General features: G+C 35.1%; 1 protein-coding gene across 1 annotated transcript in view; it reads left to right on the top strand.

Annotated features, from left to right (window-relative positions):
- Window positions 1-20,949, top strand: part of LOC121407379 — a 43,323-nt gene that overhangs the window by 2,223 nt on the left and 20,151 nt on the right. The window contains exons 2-16 of the mRNA XM_041598429.1: window positions 1,183-1,384; window positions 2,699-2,767; window positions 4,022-4,563; window positions 6,793-7,089; window positions 7,568-7,755; window positions 9,039-9,304; window positions 10,137-10,301; window positions 11,076-11,218; window positions 13,419-13,520; window positions 14,860-14,974; window positions 15,665-15,771; window positions 16,232-16,330; window positions 17,922-17,994; window positions 18,888-18,985; window positions 19,176-19,377. Coding sequence (XP_041454363.1) covers window positions 1,255-1,384; window positions 2,699-2,767; window positions 4,022-4,563; window positions 6,793-7,089; window positions 7,568-7,755; window positions 9,039-9,304; window positions 10,137-10,301; window positions 11,076-11,218; window positions 13,419-13,520; window positions 14,860-14,974; window positions 15,665-15,771; window positions 16,232-16,330; window positions 17,922-17,994; window positions 18,888-18,985; window positions 19,176-19,377 — 2,596 coding nt within the window. The 5' untranslated portion in view covers window positions 1,183-1,254. The remainder of the gene's footprint in view (window positions 1-1,182; window positions 1,385-2,698; window positions 2,768-4,021; window positions 4,564-6,792; window positions 7,090-7,567; window positions 7,756-9,038; window positions 9,305-10,136; window positions 10,302-11,075; window positions 11,219-13,418; window positions 13,521-14,859; window positions 14,975-15,664; window positions 15,772-16,231; window positions 16,331-17,921; window positions 17,995-18,887; window positions 18,986-19,175; window positions 19,378-20,949) is intronic.

The following is a 20,949-nucleotide window of genomic DNA, read 5'->3' as shown; positions in this document are numbered from 1 at the left end:
GCCAAATATCAACCCAACAAAGCTACATAAAGGACAAGAGGGGTAATATTAATGAAAGTATATTCATCACACAGTGGTTGCTATTAAACCGAGGACAAGGTTACATTATATCCTTGTACATGACTTTGAGGAACATAGTATATTACATTCTGATGGGTTTATTAAAAAAAAAATAAGGGCACAAAAATGCCTGCTTTGTATGTAAACAGACTTGTTTCATACGGTATTGCAAGAAAGATGTTTGATATCCATTGTGTTCTGTTAAGAGGGGGCATGAATCAAAATAACCCAGTCACTTTTTGTCTCACCTGCGAAGCAAAGTGAGACTATAGGCGCCGCTTTTCCGACGGCGGCGGCGTCAACATCAAATCTTAACCTGAGGTTAAGTTTTTGAAATGACGTCATAACTTAGAGAGTATATGGACCTAGTTAATAAAACTTGGCCATAAGGTTAATCAAGTATCACTGAACATCCTACATGAGTTTCACGTTACATGACCAAGGTCAAAGGTCATTTAGGGTCAATGAACTTTGGCCGAATTGGGGATATCTGTTGAATTCCCATCATAACTTTGAAAGTTTATGGATCTGATTCATGAAACTTGGACATAATAGTAATCAAGCATCACTGAAAATTTTGTGCAAGTTTCAGGTCTCATGATTAAGGTCAAAGGTCATTTAGGGTCAATGAACTTTGGCCGAATCGGGGGTATCTGTTGAATTACCATCATAACTTTGAAAGTTTATTGGTCTAGTTCATTAAACTTGGACATTAGAGTAATCAAGTATCACTGAACATCCTGTGCGCGTTTCAGGTCACATGAAAGTTTATGGATCTGATTCATGAAACTTGTACATAAGAGTAATCAAGTATCACTGAACATCCTGTTCGAGTTTCAGGTCACATGATCAAGGTCAAAGGTCATGTAAGGTCAATGAACTTTGGCCATGTTGGGGTTTTTTGTTGAATAACCATCATATCTCTGTAAGTTTATTGGTCTAGTTCATAAAAAGTGGACATACATGTAAGAGTAACCATGTATCACTGAACATCTTGTGCGAGTTAGAGTAGTATTCAAAGTCAGCACTGCTGCTATATTGAACCGCGTGATGCAGGTGAGACGGCCAGAGGCATTCCACTTGTAATTTATTATTTTTGTCTTTACAAATATGAATCAACAGACCTATAGTTACCTTCTTTGTGAAGTAATGGAAATTTAGTATTCCTAATGACCATCTGAACCGAGGGGTGCCATGGGAACCAAGGTCTCCAAGAACCAAGGGGACACAGCCTCCAAGAAAGTAAAAGCCGTTGCTGCTTTCCAACTTGCAGGACAGAACACCAAGCTAAAGAGAGCAGCTCAGCTTGCAAAAGTTACAGCCTGTGAGTACACTATGATATCATTCATGTCCATGATAATAGTAAGAAGTGATTTATGTTTGCTGATTATCAAATTTTTGTTGGAGAGGAAACTTCCTTGTTCCAGACTTCATATGCTTAATATCTTGGCTTGATCAGGATAAAGGTCCTAAGGATCTTATTCGCAACCATTTGCCATTTGAATTGCAAATTTTTATGAATCTTTAGACCAATTATGATCAGTCATCCCAAAATCAACATTAAGTTGCCAGGGAAGATTGTCTGTAAATATAGCTAAAAAAAAGTAACTTGATGTTAAAAAAAGAACATTGGCTCTTTTTCTGAAAGAGTAAGTCTTCTTAATACTGTAATATTTTGACATTGTATTAATGAATAATTCAAGCACAATATACAATAATTTCTTAGACCCCATTTTTGGTGTACTGCTTGGAAGTTTCACAGAGATTGCATAGTGTGCACATCTCATGCTTGAACCCCAACTTCAAACTGTGCTTTCTCCTTAATTAACCTCTTTGATTTTTTTTTTAATTCAATCAGTACTTGTGATTGTTTGTTTATTGTTGATCAACTTTAAGAAGTTATATATCATTCTAAAAATTATTTTAGGTGTTTTCTTGGTTCAGGGGTGGCTGGTCACATTTTACCTACAGGATACTAAGCTAGATGTTGTCTATTTCTAATAAAAAATTTCAATACTTATTGATTGACAACACTTATGACTTATTTTATGATGTAAAGCTGACTTGGAATAGTGATTTTCTAACAACACCTGTTAGATTAGTAGATGATTACTACTTAATTTACTTAATCTTTTTCTGAGTTACCCATTAGATTAAATCTCTCCTGTTTTTCATCACTCATTTATCTCTGGTTTACAGAGTTATTATGAGAAATAAGGGAAATGTACAATCTCAAAAATTTTTTTTTTTTTAGATACAAGGATGCAATACAATCATACATACAAACATGAAAATGATATAGACAATGACCTGGTCAAGTAAAAAGTGAATTAAAGTTCCGGTATGATATTGTAATCATTTAAATTGATTGTAACCTGATGTAATCATGATATTTCCAGAGCACAAATGCTACATTTTTAAATGCTAAATATTGGTAAATTCAAACGGAATGTAATAAACTTTTCATTTTGTTTTATTTAGTTTTATAATATCCACTCATACAATTCTGATTTCTATTCAATGTGATAGAATTTCTGTGTTGAAACTTTTAGCTGGATGAATGTGTAGTGTGGTGCTATTGTACTCTTTCTTTGAAAATGGTAATTACTTTCTTCTGCCTTTCTTTGTATTGTTTTAGCTGCAAAAGTTGATGTTAAGAAAGTAGATCTGAATCTTCCTCCCAAACCGCCATCCTCTCCTGCTGTTGGTGAGTAATATCCAATTCATGCATGCTTGCTCCTGAATAACCTGGGCCCCCATCTAAAAAAGAGTTACAATCGATCCAATCAATCTCAACTGTATGGAAATCCATCAATACCATAATTTTTTTCTCCAGGAAATTTGCACAATAGATAACAAAGACTGAGATGAACACTGAATCTTCAAGGGAACGATGTTATGTAGAAAATATTTTTAACAAATTTGCATTTTAGATATTGACTTTGCTGGCCGTCCATAGTTGTTGATTGGATCAATTGCAACTCTTTGTAAGACAGGGCCATGGAGCCTACTTCATAAAGCTGTTTGTAGGACATACATGACTGGTGTCCCTCTCTAGTACTCAGTGGGATAATCTAATGTTGCTCTGTTTTAAGATAATGAGAGTACGGTTCATATATGAGCCTATTAACAGAGTTTTGAATATAATGAATGTCCATTCAGATACTTGTTGGAAATGAGAATTTTATCTAAAAAGATCAAATTTAACTGTAGCTGAGGGGTAAAAATGATGAAGAAATGCATTTAGAATCAAAGAAAGGGCGGTCATGCATGCCTTAATAGATATTCTTGGTCTAATTTCCAGATATGTGCTGTCTTCATTCGGGCTGAACAATTTGCTCCATTGCATTTTGTCTAACTGGCTCTTGGTCTAGTTGCCACAAGGTTTAATGGCTTCCTGTTCATATTAATCACTTGGTCTAATTACCAATACATCTTTGCCAAGGTGCAAATTAACCATGGACTTGATTAGACTAAATGAGGTTAGCCAAACAGCATATTAGAAGAGTTGTTTTTGGAACCAATTGGACTTTAGACTATATGGCTATTAGGAGACAAACTAGTTTTATACAAACTGTAGTTAGACCTTCATGGAGTCTGACCTACTGTTCATTATACTAAAAGTGGATACAGATCTCATCCACTTGAGATATAAATTTTCATATATTGATTTAGTATAAAGCTAAAGTTGGAAGATATTGAAGATTCAAAGATTAAAACATAATTATTGACATAAAAGTGTGTGGAATTATGGAGGAAATTAAGAGCCTGTAATATATCTTAACTTTGTGATTTTTCTAGCATCTATAATCAGATTTAGTTGAAATACTAATATTTTTTAAATAATTTTTATGGAAAGAGAAGGTGCAAACTTGGGGAAGTAAGTAAAAAAGGATATAGTTGCCTAATGTCTTTAAAGTAAATCAAATGTCTTGCACTCTTTTTTATATGCACTTCTCAGCCAATCATGCTTGTGTTGAAGCTTCTACTCTTTGTGGGTTTCCTCTACCGTCCCTCATCGACGCCAAGTTTAATGTCAATGCAAAACATGGTGGGGGAACTGCCTTACTTATGCTCACAAGAGGCAAGAAAGACAGCGATTCATCTGAAATCACTTTGCTTAGATGCGGTTTTGATGGCAACCACTATTCCATCAAGTCATTGGCTCAAGGTGGTGAACACAGTATCTACAATTGGAACGAGGTCTTCACCGACCCTCAAGGATTCCTCCAACCAAAGTTGCTCTTTGGGAAATCCCATGCCACTGTCCTCTCCAACTTGGTGCAGTTTGGCCATGGCGGTTGCGGGGTTTTGTTCGAAGGGCCCAAGGCCGGAATCTTAAATTCATCTGCCAGCATTGTCCCGACGCCTCCCATCAGTTCAGTATCTGACGCAGACGGCTCGTGTGCTTTGGTGATATGCAGCGCCCAGCCTAATAAGTCAGGAGCAGTACAGAGTCAGACATACCTTGTTCATTTTCAGCGAGATGGCCATGTCAAACCGGTGAGTATGATGTAACATAGTATCAAGGACTTTGTGGCAAACAATGCCCTTGTCATAGGCACCACATTCAAAGGGATGCAAATGAAAGACATTTGAAGGAATAAAAGGGGAGGGGAAGAGGAAGATTTAATCTGCTGAACAACAAACACAGTTAGCGATGTCAACATTTGAAATCGAACGATTGTAGCATTTTGCCTCAGTGGCAAAAGTTGGAAGGGCACAATCTTAGCCCTCACCCTGGGGCGGTATTCTGAAAGCTCAATTAGCGGTCAGTTAGCGCTCAATTAGCATTTTTGGTATTCTGAAAAGTCACTTAAGTGCCCCTTTCCTTATTTGGCAGGGTTGCGTTGCGCGCACTTGCAATACTATACGCGTTATGACCGCGCGAAGACTTAATTGAGTAGTTACGAGACTTGGTATTCTGAAAAGTCTCATAGCGCTCAATTAGCGGATTTTCAAGTGGAGAAAGATAATGGTGATAAGAGGTCCCTTAAGTCTCACCATATCTTGCTAAATGTTGCTTTCATTTCGTATAAATATCAAATCGGTTTAATACTAGGAGGAAGGAAGAGAATAAAGGAGAGAGCTAAAAAGGGAATAGAATAAAGGGGGAAAAGGTGGTGTATAGAAACAAGTAAAATAAGGAATAGGGCCTAGGGACTATATTTGGTAATAAATAAATTAGAAAAGGGGGAAAAAGGAGACAGAAATATTTGTGTACTTATAGGGAAAACATGACTATTATTTTTCTATATTTTCTTTTATTATTAGCATCATAAACTATTTTGTTTTTGCACACTTTTTTGACAATAATGAAATTGCCAAATCACGGCAGATGCAGCAATGTGCAGGAGTGAATTAAACCTTGTTTCTGACAATGAAAAAATAAGCATAGACCCCTTTAGTATTTAAACGAATATAGAATAAAATACAAAAGAAAAAATAGTGAAGTGATGCCATCGTTTTCTCCACCTATAAAAACCTATGTCATAATGTTTGTACATCAAATTTCAATAAAATTTCGGCTTTTTTAAAATTATGATTGTTTGATTTTTAAAATATGTTTATTCAAATTTTGTTGGAGAAGATTTCTCATATAAATGAAAAGTATGTAGTTTTTAGAATAAGTAGGAATTAAGTTAAAGAAGACCCTCCCCCTATCATGGCCCCGAGACAGAGGCAAATAAAATATTGTAAAAAAAAAAGAAAAGAAAAAGAAAGAAAGCTACAAATGGATTCAATGGATAGGGGGTTGTGAAAATCAGAACGCGTTCGAAAAAAAGAGAAAAGCACAAAGGTACAATAAATGAGAGAGAAAGGGAAAAGACAACAGTTAATTTCAACAACATAACGAACCTCTAATCTCCGATGCAAATATGCTTAAGCATTATTTTTCAGCAAAAATTCTTTGTATCAAGATCGTGGTGCAGTGCACCTGCAGCAGCCGGGCGGTGCGCTGCAAGGCAGCAAAGTGAAGAGACACTGCGCGCTAGGAGAAAAATTTACGTTGTAAGAGCGCATTTGATTGGTTAATTCGGCTCAGTAGGGGAGTGGCCTAAAGGGACTTAATTGAGCGCTAATAGAGTTTTCAGAATACGAATTTGGAGGTACATTAGCGCTCCATTAAATGGGTAACTTAAAAGGATATTTAAGTGGAAACTTACGAGACTTTTCAGAATACCCCCCCCCCCCCTGGTTTCTAATAATAGGGCAGTACTTGACAACATTGGCACACTTGTCGTATATTACATAATCTATAATTTTTGTAGTCAATCTCTGAAGAAATTAAACTTTGATCAATTTTGAATCAGTTACCCTAATATATGCATGAAATTATAGACATGGGCCTGTTTCCATATGAGTTGCTATTATGGTAACTTTCCCATCCTATGGTAACGTCCATGAAATCTTTGAGTTTGATTGGCTATTGATCATTGTAAACTATGGTAGTTACCATTGAATGTTAAGGTTCTTTAATAATGATGTGATTGGACCATGACATAGATTGATTTGAATCATCAAAATTATAACAAAATATAATAATACAAAAAAATTGTATGTACAGTATATCATTTAGGTTGTAAATTGTCAGTTTGTAGAAGCTCTACAGAATACTCACCTACCACCAAATACTTTTACCTTTATTATATTTTCCAACAATTCAGGTAAATTTAATCATTATTTGAATTGGACAATAAAGAAAAATAAAAAGTTTATTCCCATGTCAAGGTTCCCTTGGTGCCTGATGGAAGTGACAGTTTTACCATGAGGACCTACGATGGAAAAACACTCGAACTCTGTGGGCCATCTTACAGTCACTTTGTAGTGTTTCACAGCAAGAGCGCTGCCTTTGCAGAGGATCACCATGACAAACCTAGAGGAAAGGTTGTCCATCTCCAGGAGTTTAGCGGGATCAACCCAACCACTCTCCTTGAGGATACCTCTAACTTTGTAGGCCGGTCCATGCTGGTCATGTGTTCTCATAGCTTACAGGACGAAGACTCAACAACATCAGCTCTTTATCAGGTATCAAGATGTTGGTATGAACACTTGTCTTTTTAAAGGCCACCTACCCATAGCAGTCTTTTATTTCATCTTCCCCTCTTTAGATGTTAGATTTCATTATGCCTGGGAGTAAAATTAATCTTTGATGTTTAAAAACTAAGTGCATGATAACTAATTATATTTACCGTATGCTCAAATTTAATGAATTCTAAACATTGTCTCTCAAGACATGACAAATACGGCCATGCCGGTGACAGTGCATCATTCAGCTCTGTTGATATGCACGTCATAGGTGCTCTACTTGGACACTCGACTGAGTCAGTGCGCTCATTATTTGTGACCAGTGGTTGGCCATGTAAATAAGTTTTTTTTCTTTTTCTAATAATCCAGGAAACTTGATGAAAATTATTTAAACTATTGTCGTTATACCCTGGCGACCAATTAAATGGTAGTAGTAGTATGCAAGAAGATGTCATGTTTTATTGTTATGGACTTTCAGGTGACCCTGATGAAAGGTCAAGCTGGTGTTGCTTACATTGCTGGAATGTCCGGTGTCCTGCAATCTGCAGACGTGTGGACCATCACTATGACCGACAAGAAAGCCCTTCAGATTGTTGGACCTAAAGGGCCATGCCGCTATTCACTATTCTCAAACATTCCAGAAGATGTTCTAGACCCAAACGATAGGTAATCATTGTCCTGTCTGTCCTGTAAAATGCTGCTTCTCATCTTTTAGAGAGACTTTTGTAATATCCATGGCATTTGCACATCAAGAACAATATCCTTTGGTTTCTCAAAGTACCCTTAGAAGAATATGACCAATCTATTAGTTTTCAAATAAATAATTTAGTGACTTTAAGTTGGAGAGGCACTACGAGTCAGTTATTAAGTAGGGATGCTTTTATGCGTGGTAGTAATGCAAAGTGTTGAGTCAGGTTGTGTCCCCACCTCAAACTGAACCTTGCAAAAACTTGCCTACATGATGTAGATCCATGTATCGATCATAGGCACTTGGAAGTTTGTAAAAATATTGGATGCTAACTTTGTGAAAATACGATAAAGAATGAGATTTTCATCATGTTTGTATGTACATGTATGTATATGTACATATATACACAACAAAATAAGTAAGTCCCCCCTAAATCAAATTGCTGTAACTTTTGAACTGAATTATTTTAAGATATGATATTTCATGGGTGGTTTTCTACACTCATTAAGCGATTCCTGGGGAAAAATGAGATTGATCGGTTGAGTCATGCATGAGTAATTAAAGATTGAATTAAAAATGACCATTTTTGAAAGTCACAAGAGTCGTTTTTCAGATTGTGCAAATACAAAGTTGGGCAAAACTTGTTTTTAGGTGAATTTTATGGTGTTATGCTTTTTTACTATCCATCATTTAACCACTTCAGACCAAAATTTGATATCGTATGTTCATGGTTGAGTGAGCACGATGTATTGCAGGGGCCGCGGAAGTCATGATATTTTGCTTGTGACTTTTGAAAAGTGACAATTTTGCCTTATGACGGTGCTCACTGAAGCATGACGTAAGATACATCCACAACATTTACTCAGAGGGTAGCTTATAAAATTTCCTACACGCTCATGTAAAAATATATCAGAAACTCGCATTGGTTCGGAAATTATTGATGTTTGTTTAGGGGGGACTTACTTTTTTTGTTGTGTATACATGAAAGTCTAAGATTAGGCTTGGGCAATACTCATCTTAGGTCAAAAATGACAAAATGATAGAATCCCTTGTTGATATTTTCACATAGTCTAGTATGGATATTCAGTCCATATCTAATCAGGCACTCAGATGTCAGTCATAGAAGACCTACTGTTGACAATATTTGGTTCGTTACTTAAACAGGTATTTTTGAACATGTTCATAATCAGAAAATTACATGCTCATGCCTTGGTTGTAATACCAACTGATAAAATATATATATGCTTGTCCTTGGATGCAGGTGTTTACCTCGATTCTGCCTCGCAACAGGGGATTCAGAAACCATAGAGGGTGGCCTGATCATAGATGATGATAACTTGACCGTCTGGGTGGACAGTATGACCAAGGTCTTGGTCACTTGTGATGGGGTCACTATCCAGGAGGTGGAGGGAGGAAACTGGTTGGAACAGCCAGACGGTAGATTGGCATTCCAGAGGGAGTTGACTGAGAAGGAGAGGAGCACTGGACTGAAGTTTTATCGAGCGTTTGCTGTTGTGAAAGATATTAGTGAGTCTGATGCATTTCAGAATGTTGGAACATGAAAAATGTTAATGATCCGATGAAATTGTGCCCCTGTATCTTATAATTGATGATACTGATTTCAAATATGTGGACTCCAAAGCAATAATTTCATGTCTGGTATTCCGATGGCATTGATCAAAGCCCAGCTAAAGCTTTGGTAGAGCGTAAAAAATGGGAATCAAACTTGTGTGTCATCCTCCTAACATGCCAGTCTTACAGAAGTGCAATAGCCACATTTTTTTCAACTACCAATTATGTAAATTTAAATTACAAAGATTTGCGATTGATCCGATCAATTGTTACTATGGAAAGCCAGTAACATCAACATCTATTAAGCATGATTATTAAAATATTTTCTAACTATAATGTATATTCATGCAGTCATTGTTTTCTTGAAAATTTGCGGTGCTTCTCTTTGTTTACTACAGACATTGTGCAAATTTCCCGTAGAAATTACGACACTGATGGATTTCCATTGAGTTACGATTGAATGGATCAGTCGTAACTCTTTATAAGACGGGGCACTGATGTATCCATAGAACTAATGTTCTCTATATTTCATATTACTAACAGATCGAGCTGATATATCTTCTGAACTAGGGGTCTCCCCTTAAATTGCGTGTTCTATATATCTCATGTTCTATTGGATGAAGCTGATGTATCTATCAAACTAGGGCATTTTCATTATTTCTGTGTTCTGTATCTGGATTTCCCTTATTTCTATGTTATGTTTCTTGTTACTATTAGATGGAGCTGATGTATCAATAGAACTAGGGGATTCCTCTTATTTCTATGCTATGTTTCTTGTTACTATTAGATGGAGCTGATGTATCAATAGAACTAGGGGATTCCCCTCATCAGGTGATCAAGGAGCCTCCTGGGGTAGCCTATGCTTTGAATTGCGGTGGACCGGCATATGAAGCACTCAATGGAGTCGTCTTCAATAACACTCAGATGCAGTTTAAACCCAATGAATTTGGGGGTGAGTCTATGTCTTGAATATGTACGGCTTCCATTGCTCTCCCATTTATGACAGTATATTTTTTAGGAATTAGAAATAAGAAAAAAAATGCCAGAGAATTTAACTTTCAATTTACAATATTCATGATAATATATATCTTTCATCGACGAAATATGGCATATAGTCTGTAATGAATTCATCCCATATGTTGGTATGGAACAATAAATAAGTATTAGAATGACAGACAAAGATTTAGTATAAACATTTCAGTGTGCATTGTATTCATTCAAAGAGATATTCAAGCTTAAAGGACTAAAATATGGATACTTCATCTAGAGAAACAGAGCAATGCCAATCCACCAAGTATCAGCTATAGATTATCGGTTCCATTGTTATAAACTTTGGGTCAGGAAATAATTGCTGCCGAAAATTTGAAGGCACTACATGACCTATGGGGCAAAATGTCACAATCAAACGCAACAAGCAGTTGGAGAAGTCTGATGCAGTGATGAATTTTTACATAATACTAGTATTTAAAAAAATGATATCATATTTTACTGTTAATTCTCTTTCTTTTTCACCTTCTCTTTTCTAGGTTGTGGAACTGCTTCAATCCATTATTATTATTATTATATGACTCTTTTTTTGGGGGGGAGGAGGTTGTAGTGTTGGGATATTTACCCAACTTTTGATAACTCACTAATATTTGCATGATGATATATAAAAAACAAAAAAAATCCAACGTCTAGGGAATAATGATAAACAAGAAGCTATGTCTTTCTCTTTCTCCTCTAGGTCTCAAGTGCATCAACAAGTTTGGTTGTCACACCCCACAAAATCGCAACCTTTATGCGCTGTTGGGAAATACATATGATCCTTATCTCTTCAGCACACACAACCGAACACACAATGGTTTTGTGGATACCATGAAATTTCCGGTGAGTGCAATTATTGAATGTCAATCTAACGTTAATGTGAGTTAATGGTTCAGTGACATGGTGGCATTTTTAATGTAGCTTGTTAACATCATCATCATCGCCACCCCTCCAGCATCATCAACATCATCCTGGGGGGGGCACTTCCCTTGACGAGTGGATACCATGGGTGACAAAAAAAAAAAATTTCAAGGGCACGTTACGACGTGCGTAATGTAATAAGGATGTCAAAAACGCTGAAATAATGAATAAAGGGTAGATATTTCGCTAGGAAACTATGCGTTTGTCCACTTTGCGAGGGTATAAAAAAACTAAAATATTTTATAAAAGATGTACTTTTTGCCCCAACACTAGGACCTGTTGATTAAAACTTTTTAGCTGAGAAAACTGTGGTAAAAAGAGAAAACTGTGGTAAAAACTGAAAACTAAGGTTAGTCTGATTTCTGCCATTGACAGGGCAAAAACTCTGGTAAAAACAACGTGAGTTTTCTCAGGTAAAAAGTTTTATGCAACGGGCCCTAGGTGTTAAGGGTCCGATTTGAGCAAGATGTATGGGGTGGTACTTAACCCTAAAAAGACTGGGGGGGGGCCTTTTAGGCCCCCCCCCTGTACATAAATCGCGATAACTTTTTTGCGCATGAAGCGTTCGCGCCGCCATTTCATGACTTTTTTCTCTTGAGTTTTGCGCAACTTTTGATACCAAATTTGTATACCCCCGTGCCGCGGTTGCGGAGTTACGTAACATTTTCGTATCACATGTCACGTAAGAAATTGAAATTTGTATTCGTTTGTGTGTAAAGTGTATGGTATTTGAATGAATGTTATACACATTGTTTTCTAACTACATTTTTATTTGTTTCTTTCTATATTATGTCACTTGTGAATTCAAGTAGCAGTTCTAGGATATGAAAATAATGAAAAACATTGCATAAAAAAATAAAGAAATACATAAGAAATGCAAAATAAAGAAATACATAAGAAATTAAAATCAAAGAAAAACATAAGAAAAGTAGTGCAAAATACCAGAATCGCTTGCAATAAAACATGCCAATTATTGTATTTCTCTACATAACGCATGCGGAGTACTTATTTGCATATTTAGTAATTACTAATTTGCATAAGCATATCTAATAATTCAAGCATGAAACAACACAATTCCATGATAAACAACCTCTTCTTACAGCTGAAAACCTTGAAACAGGAATTTATGGACCGCAATAAGTACCAAAATATGAAAAATTCAATTTTTTGATAAAAATTTGCATATTCACATAATTATGAATATAATTTGCATAAATTATGTGATATCTCTTATGCTTTGTTTTCACCAGCTAGTGTACATGTAACACATCACTTGTTTATCTTCCAAGATTGCTTTGGCTCATTGCAAGAGAGTGTAATGCAATAAAACATGCCAAATGTTGTATTTCTCTACATAACGCATGCGGAGTACTTATTTGCATATTTAGTAATTACTAATTTGCATAAGCATATCTAATAATTCAAGCACGAAATAACACAATTCCATGATAAACAACCTCTTCTTACAGCTGAAAACCTTGAAACGGGAATTTATGGACCGCAATAGGTACCAAAGTATGAAAAATTCAATTTTTTGATAAAAATTTGCATATTCGCATAATTAATTATGCATATATTAAAAAATACAATGAATATCAGTATTTTGACTATGTTTTCTTTTAGAGGACATGACAAAGGATGTCTGTGCCAAATTTGGTTGCGATCGGATGACCAACGGCCGAGATCTTAGGGGGGGGCCCAAAAGGCCCCCCCCCCAGTTTTTCTAGCCTCCAAAATAGCCCAGTCTTTTTAGGGTTAACCTAATGAAAATAAAGCCAACGCCCATAATTACGTCCGTGACATTACAATTAAGATATCATTGTACTTGTATAGGGGGTCAATCCAGGGAATACTTGTCAAGGGTACCTTTTTGTTTCCAACTGATAGACTTGTTGAGGGTAGGGTTTCACATGCCAATACTTATTAAGGGGTGCATTTTCAGAACATGGAAAGTACTTGTTTAGGGTGCTTTTCGAAACCCTGTGGTCATGCATGGTATCCACTCGTCAGTGGAAGTGGCCCCCCCCCCCCCCCTCTCTCGGGCTTCATCCCCATTATGCAATTGAAATATAGAGAATTATTTTTAAAGTAGATGTGTTCTTTTTATTATTACCATTCACAGTTACCATTACAAGCTGGAGACTACATGCTACGTCTTCATGCTGTAGGAGCAGATTTGACAAAGAGTCGTATTTATGACAATTCTTCAGACTACACGAGTCAAGTAGGTCTTCAAATTCTTTAATTTTTAGTTGATTTTAAAGTTTTGAGCTGTAAGGTCCTGTTTCTTACCTGCGCCTGTGCATGTTGTAACATTGAAGCCCTAAAAAAAATTGCAACTGAAAATTGTTATTTAGTTGATCAAAAAATGGAAAATGTATAAGTGAACCAAACACCATCCTCATTTCATTCTACTACGTGTATGTGTGTTACAATTATTATCTTCAGCAGAAAAGTCCAATGATGATATTTTTTTAGTCTTTAAAGTGTCTGCATCATTTTTTTTTCTTTTGGTGTTTTGTTATATTCCATGTGAGCAATACTAAATACAACTCATGACAAAGCTTTTTATTAAAACACCAACACCTGTGTAGAATCGATCAATTTCTATAAAGGTGGCATATAGGATAATAATTTAAAAATACTGTGACACTGAAACTTCAGTCGGGCTTGTGACATATCTTAAATGGAATTGTGAAGAATTGACGTATCGTGTATTTCAGGCAAAAAAAATCTTCCTTGGAATACTAGTACTATGAAACACAGACATTATTCCCATTACCAAGCCAAAAACTCACCATAGCATCTCAGGCAGAGGATCATAAAAATGACATTTTCCTTACCAATATATTATTCCCGAACCCCACAATAATTCAAGTCAAGAAAAAGTGGTAGGTGAATATCATTACTTGACATTACATGATACATTTATATTCATTGGAGTGATCTATTCAAATATATCATGGTTTTTACATCTGTTGATAATGGAATAATTAAATATGCAATATTGTACAGCCTTATTCAGACTACCTTTGATAAAATGCTGCTGATGTTACTTGTCTTGTTCAGTTCTTACAGTTGGAAACACCAAATTGAATTTTGCTATTCAATTGAAATTTGTCTGCATGAGTCTTATAATATGTTAATCTGACAAATGAAAGAGAAAAGAAAAACACAGAAGAGGGGTAGTATTAGAAGTAGTTGTAAGAATTGAAATCTATAGGGGCTGTGGGCAATTTGTTTTCTTGGTAAAGGAGTGAATACATACACGTATCATTAGAGTTCTTGATAAAAATCATGATTTTACGATTTTTATAATTGTTATTATAATCATCATTTGTTATAGCAATATAAAAACATAAATACGGTACAGAGAAATGATAGCAGGATATTAAAAAATGCAAATATATATTGAAGTGACAAACAAGTGGGTATTAAAGGGCTCGCAAAAGTGAAACTAAAAACTGTTGCCCAGAGGTAGGTGCCCCCACACAAGCCTCTCGCAGGACATATTTTTCTGTAGACTTATATATTTTTATTGGATTATTTAATTTTTGTTGTAGCTCCTGAAACAGTTGGAGACAAAAGGCCATATCCACGCAGTAGGAACCACAGCTAAGACATGTGAGGTCCCAATCACAGTAGGTGATGAAGGCACTACACTGACCTTTCAAACAGGTGGGCTCTACGCTATTATAACGTTTTAACATTCTTTCCAGCCATTAATTTTCATGAGTAATAAATACATGAGTCCATATCTGAACTTTGGTTCAATTTGCATCCTATCTATATATATCTCTAAAATTACAAGTGCAACTTATCAGCTTATTTTGACACTATATTCATTCATATTTGACTGGGAATAATTACTGAAATACGTCTCTTCATCGTTGAAACATGAGGAAAGAGATGGGAAACATTACAGGCAAGTACAATTTTGAAATTGGGGCTTCCCATAATTTTAACACAGAGTTTAATCATGGCCTATTAAGTTAAACCAGACTTGGGCCATAGGGTATTTATTTTGTGAATGCCCAAACTGCTCAACGTGCCTAAGGCGCTCATATATTAACCCAGCCATGGATCTTACTAGAATTTGGCTACCAATTTTGGTGCTTACAGCTGCTTTGGCATTTTTTTTCCTGCCAGTCGGCTCCTTGCGTGATCCTATCTGGATCAAGTGCAGCATGATGAATTTCGTGCTTAGGAAAATGAATGCTATGGCTAGGATTTGAACCAACAGCTCTCCTCTATCTGCCCTCCTCCTTCTTTTTCTCTTCTTCTTCTCCTCCAATGAATATTTGAAATTTTATAATTGGTATAGAGCAAAATCAAATCTTACAAATTCTTATTTTTTTTTATCACTAGTTGGCGGTGATGTTTGTGTGTCAGGAATATTGGTATATGACAAGAATTTCAAGGAACCAACTCTCACACCAGAAGAGCAAGAAAAGGAAACCAAGACCAAACAAGAGGTATTTAATTTTTTTTCCAAAAAAATTGAAGACAAATAATAACCAAATTTCTTATATTGACAACAAATAGGAATATTAAATTTTCATCTAGACATACAGATAAGTAATTCATAGAATTCTAATTACCTTCTCAATAATTTGATTCCAAAACCTAAAAAATAAAAGGAAAGACAGCAATGGAAAAAAAGTGTTTCCATTACAAAGATATAATGCTAATCAAATAAGGTCAAACTAATTCATTTTCCCAAATTAGAGATATATTACATTATTGGCATAGAGATGACTTATACAGATATCAACAGTATGATCACAAACAGTTGAGGTACTCCAAGAAATCTTCAGTAGTTCACCTTGAAAAAAGAGTTTTTACTTTGTTTAGGTGTAATTGAAAGTGATCTTTTGGCTATTCTTTGAATTAACTTTGTTTGTATACTGTGATTCTCTCTTTCTATTTATTCAGCTTGCTGATAAATTACTACCATTGAACCGAACGTTCTCTTTGAAAGAAATGAAGATCGCAGGCTGGTCTCAAAACCTCCTTGAAAATGCATCCGGAGAGGTAGGGATTTTACTGTTATTTCTATAACACAAAGTAGTTTGAAGAATGGGGTTTATGGGAATTAGGACCGGGGGGGGGGGGAGGTATTGCAAGAAAACATTTGCAATCAGATTTCCGTTGCTAATTTATGATTGAGATATCAATTTCAAATATGAAAAAATTGCTTTTTACCTGTTGCAAGAAACAAACCAGCTGTAAAGTAGGAATTTGCAATGAATTGCCAGTTATGATTGTTTTGTGAACTGGAGACTAAACCCATAGTCTGTTGGGTGGTTGGTCCATTGTAAATATTGCTAATTTAATGATTGCACTAAGAGACGTTAGGTCCGTACTGTAAGTTATATAACCCTGAGTAGTTTAAAGAAGGGGGTTCATAGTAATCAGGACTTTGTCTGTTGGCTGGTTGGTCCATTCTAAATAAATATTTTAGGATTGCGTCACAAGAGGTAAGGTTTTGCTGTGCGAAATCTCACAGATTTCCAGATAAACAGGAATTAACAAAATTTCACGAAAAACTTGGATTAAAGCAGTTGAAATATTAAAAGAAAATAACGGTGAGAGTCATGAATCGAAATCCATTGAAACAGAACTGTTCATTAGTGGAAAATCTTCTCTGATCATACCTGTTTGCAGTATGGGTTCAAGCTTGATCAGCATACTGTGCAGTTCATCTATAGATAAAAATTGTGCCTTTTAGATTTTTTTTTTGCTGTTTGCAATTAATTATTTTGGCAGTAACTCATCTTTTTAGATTTAGCACAAAAATAGGGGAAAACTTTCATTTGCATTTTTGCATTTAACAATCATATGCAGGCTACAATACATGGGGAGCACGCTATGAAATGATCTGTGATTTTTAATGAGAGCTCGTTATAAGCTAATAAAATTCTTTTACTTGATTGGCTGAATGACATGCAGAAACAAATAAATAAATAAATGAAATAAATAAATAATAAATAAGGTAAATTTAGTGCAAATCACTGACAAAACATTTTAATAGTGTGTGTGCATAGGTCTGATTTGAGTAAAAATTGGGTAAAATGATATTATTACATGTAGTATGAATCCCTATGTAAAGATGCAGAGTATATTTCAAAGCAATGTAGTCTCAATGTAGCTGGAGGATTTTTACATCAGAAAGATGGGTGTTTCATAAAGCTGTTTGTAAAGTTACGAACAGCTTTATGCACGACTGGAACATGTTCTTGGGTTTTAACTCATTTACATAGGGATATCACATAGCACAAGAAAGGATCACCAGTCGTGCGTTAAGTCATCCGTATCTTACGAACGAACAGCTTTATGAAACCCACCTGGTGAGGTGCTTAAATGGGTGATGTTTACTGCTGCACGATGTGGGTTTTCTGGGCCCTATTCCATAAATCTTGATATATTATCAATACGCAGAAACAGTTTGAAGCTACTGAAATCATTCAATTTGATTGGCTGATAGTAATCTTGTTAGAGAAATTTTGAATTTGGTATAATAACAAGTCCTCATGAACAGGACCCAGGATCTTGTTGAATAAATCAAGGAATTTTCAGATTGAAGTGTCATGTCTGTATTCGCTGTTGAATTTTGGTTTGATAGAACGGTGATATGACACGCTGGAACTATGGTGGGGAATTCAAAATTGTTGACGGTGGTGATGGCACGGAGAAGCGTGAGTATAGGGGACTTTTTGTAAAGCTTTGTTTGAATGGTGGAATAAAGCTCAGCATTTTTTTGTAGATGTGTAAATGGGTGGAAATTGTGACACATTTGCTGCACATACAGTAATTGATATACGCTTCAAGTCTAAACTTAACATTAATGAAAAATGCATGGAATCACAATGATTCATTCCATCATGTCATGATTCATAATTTGATTTTCGTTCGTCAACTCCATTTTAATCTTGCTTCTTCTTTTCCTTTCTCCTTCCCTCAGTTTTTGTTACGCAGCACATCACATTGATTTCTGATACACATTCTTAATCCTGGACCTTGTTATTGTGAAATCCATCCTATTTTGTTTTAGATCTGTAGCACCAATGTGTGTATAAGGAAGAATACCTGATCAAATGTAACCTTAGACTTTAAAAAATCTCAATTAGAATGAATTATTGATTAAAGAATAAATGAATGAATAAATAAATAAACAAATGATTGAATAAATAAATGAATGAAAAAATAATCAAGAGAATAAATAAGTAAATAGATGAATAAATAAATAAATATATGAATAAATAAATGAATAAATAAGTAAGTAAATAAATAAATGAATAAATATATAAATAAATAAATGAATAAATAAGTAAGTAAATAAAGAAATAAACAAATAAGTAATTAATAAATAAAATCTTATGTCTCATTTCATGAAATGTAACCATGATTGTTACATTGCAATTATTGTACATGCCATGGAGTTCTTGATTGTGATTGGCTGCCGAGTCCTGATGGGTAGTTGGAAAAGTCATCATTATAGTTGTAACTCTTAAGAAATAGGACACAGGTCAGTAAACCAGTTTAGATGATGCAACTTATTTTGTGCTTTCATATTAACTTTCCTTTGCAGAGTTTTTAACTTCGCATTTACCCTGTACCAAATCACAAGACATTGTTCTGACTCAACATTTCTCAGAGGAACATCTTGACACAGCCCCAGAGATTCAGGTATTGTTGTCATTACATTCTTATTATTATAAGCATCATTATCATTTCATTATTGTTACTGCCACCATTACATGTTTCTTACTATCGTTATTATTTTATTCATGCAACTTGATCATTTCCAACATTAAACAATACCATTCAACCCCATCAAAAATAAGTACATAATTGAACTTTGACCATATCCCATCAGGCATCGGAATCATTCCATGAAGGTACATGTAAAGGAGGCTACTATAATCTCACTGTGACCCTAATGGACAAAAATGACCAGGTCATCGTTAAAAAGACGACTGGAAAAAAGGGCAGTATTGTGACTCCGGGATGGATCAAAGAAGCCTTTACTTTCAAGGATTACGGACGAGGCCTCAGAACGATCAATTTTACAAGCGTTGGTGAGATAAACCACATTAATTAGAGGTTAGAGAAATTAAACCTGGCACACACTTCAATATCGGCTGTGATAAGATTTTCAAATAATTTGTAAAAGCTTTTGATATGAACAATCCAACTAGTTAACTAAAGGACCGAAGTTCTGAATAGTTGTATGAATACTATAATAAAAGTTTCAGTCTATTCCAAACCTCCCTGTAAGGATAATGTCATATTCAATTCCAAATCGTTATGACGTCATCATTGGCTGCAATGTGAAGCCGATTTAGAATTTAATCTGACCACAAGGCAAGCAAGCAGCAAAGCAGAATTCATGGTAACCAAATTGAATTTATGTTCAGTCTCTGATGGATTAAAATGCTCAGTTGCAGACATCTTGAAAATGTCCGCATGAATTTTGTTCTTTCTATTTTATTATCCATATGAACATTATAGTGAATACAAAACACATCAAACGTTCAGGGATGTTTTTTCTAGGAAACTGTAAATTTTCCTGTCATATATCTCTCTCCCATCTTTTCAGAGGCAAACCAATCAAAATCACTATTAGTTCTGAGTGGTAGCCACTCTAACCAACAGAAAGGCAGTGGGGCATGTGATGCGCTTAGTTACAGAGAGAGAGATGGAGCTGAGTAGAATTGTAGAAAACGACAGAAAAAAGGGAATAACAGAGAAAAAAGAGCAATTGATAATTAGGGCCTGACTGCTTGTAGCATGAAAAATATTTTTGAAAATATTCACATAAGATGAGTGAAATTAATACAACAATCTAATTTGAATAATATCACTGTATGCTTGACATGTAGTCGGTATGGTATCAGGATATTATGGTACTAAAGAAATGACAAAACTGCGAGACCCTGTCATAAATTTTATCATATTCTTTGCTTGTATACTGGGATTATGCGTATTTGTTAAAGCATACTTTTTGTGTTAGCTAAATGTATGACAAAATTTTTTTGACAATTTTAATGAGAGAATATAAATTCTGTCATATCTCTGAGAAAAAAAGATATAAAGAACAGACAATGTTCAGAATACTGATTTTATTGAACATGACTTTTTCATTGTCCTTATTGTCTGTATTCTGAATAGTTTAGTTTAATTTAGACCATGTTCTTACTCTGTGCCTAAATTATAGTAAGCCAAAAATGTCAACTTTTTGTTGATATTTCATGTCTCTAATGTTTACTATTTTGGTTATGGAATTGTGCTACAATTGTTAATTTATCTTTCTTCTACTACTTTATACCAGAGTTTAGATTGAACCTAAGTTCAGAATACTCATCAATAGACTTCATTATTGGGGCTATTAGGGTTAGAGGAATCACTCAAGATTTGGAAAATATGATTAAAGGCAGAATTCTGTCAAGTAGAAAATGCTACTCCTAGCACAACCCAATAGGCAGCTCAAAAGATTCAAAGCAGTTTTTGGTATGCTGTACATATACCAGTGAGTTTTAATTATTTAAATCATTACATTGAACATGACTGTATGAATAAGAAGAATTAACCTCAGTTTTACCACTGCTCGCATAGTTTATAAACAAATGTCAAAATTTATGAAATGTTTA

Source organism: Lytechinus variegatus, chromosome 2 (assembly GCF_018143015.1).
Source record: "Lytechinus variegatus isolate NC3 chromosome 2, Lvar_3.0, whole genome shotgun sequence".
NCBI lineage: Eukaryota > Metazoa > Echinodermata > Echinoidea > Temnopleuroida > Toxopneustidae > Lytechinus > Lytechinus variegatus.
Note: the sequence above shows the minus strand (reverse complement) of the source record. Positions and strands in the feature narration are given on the sequence as shown.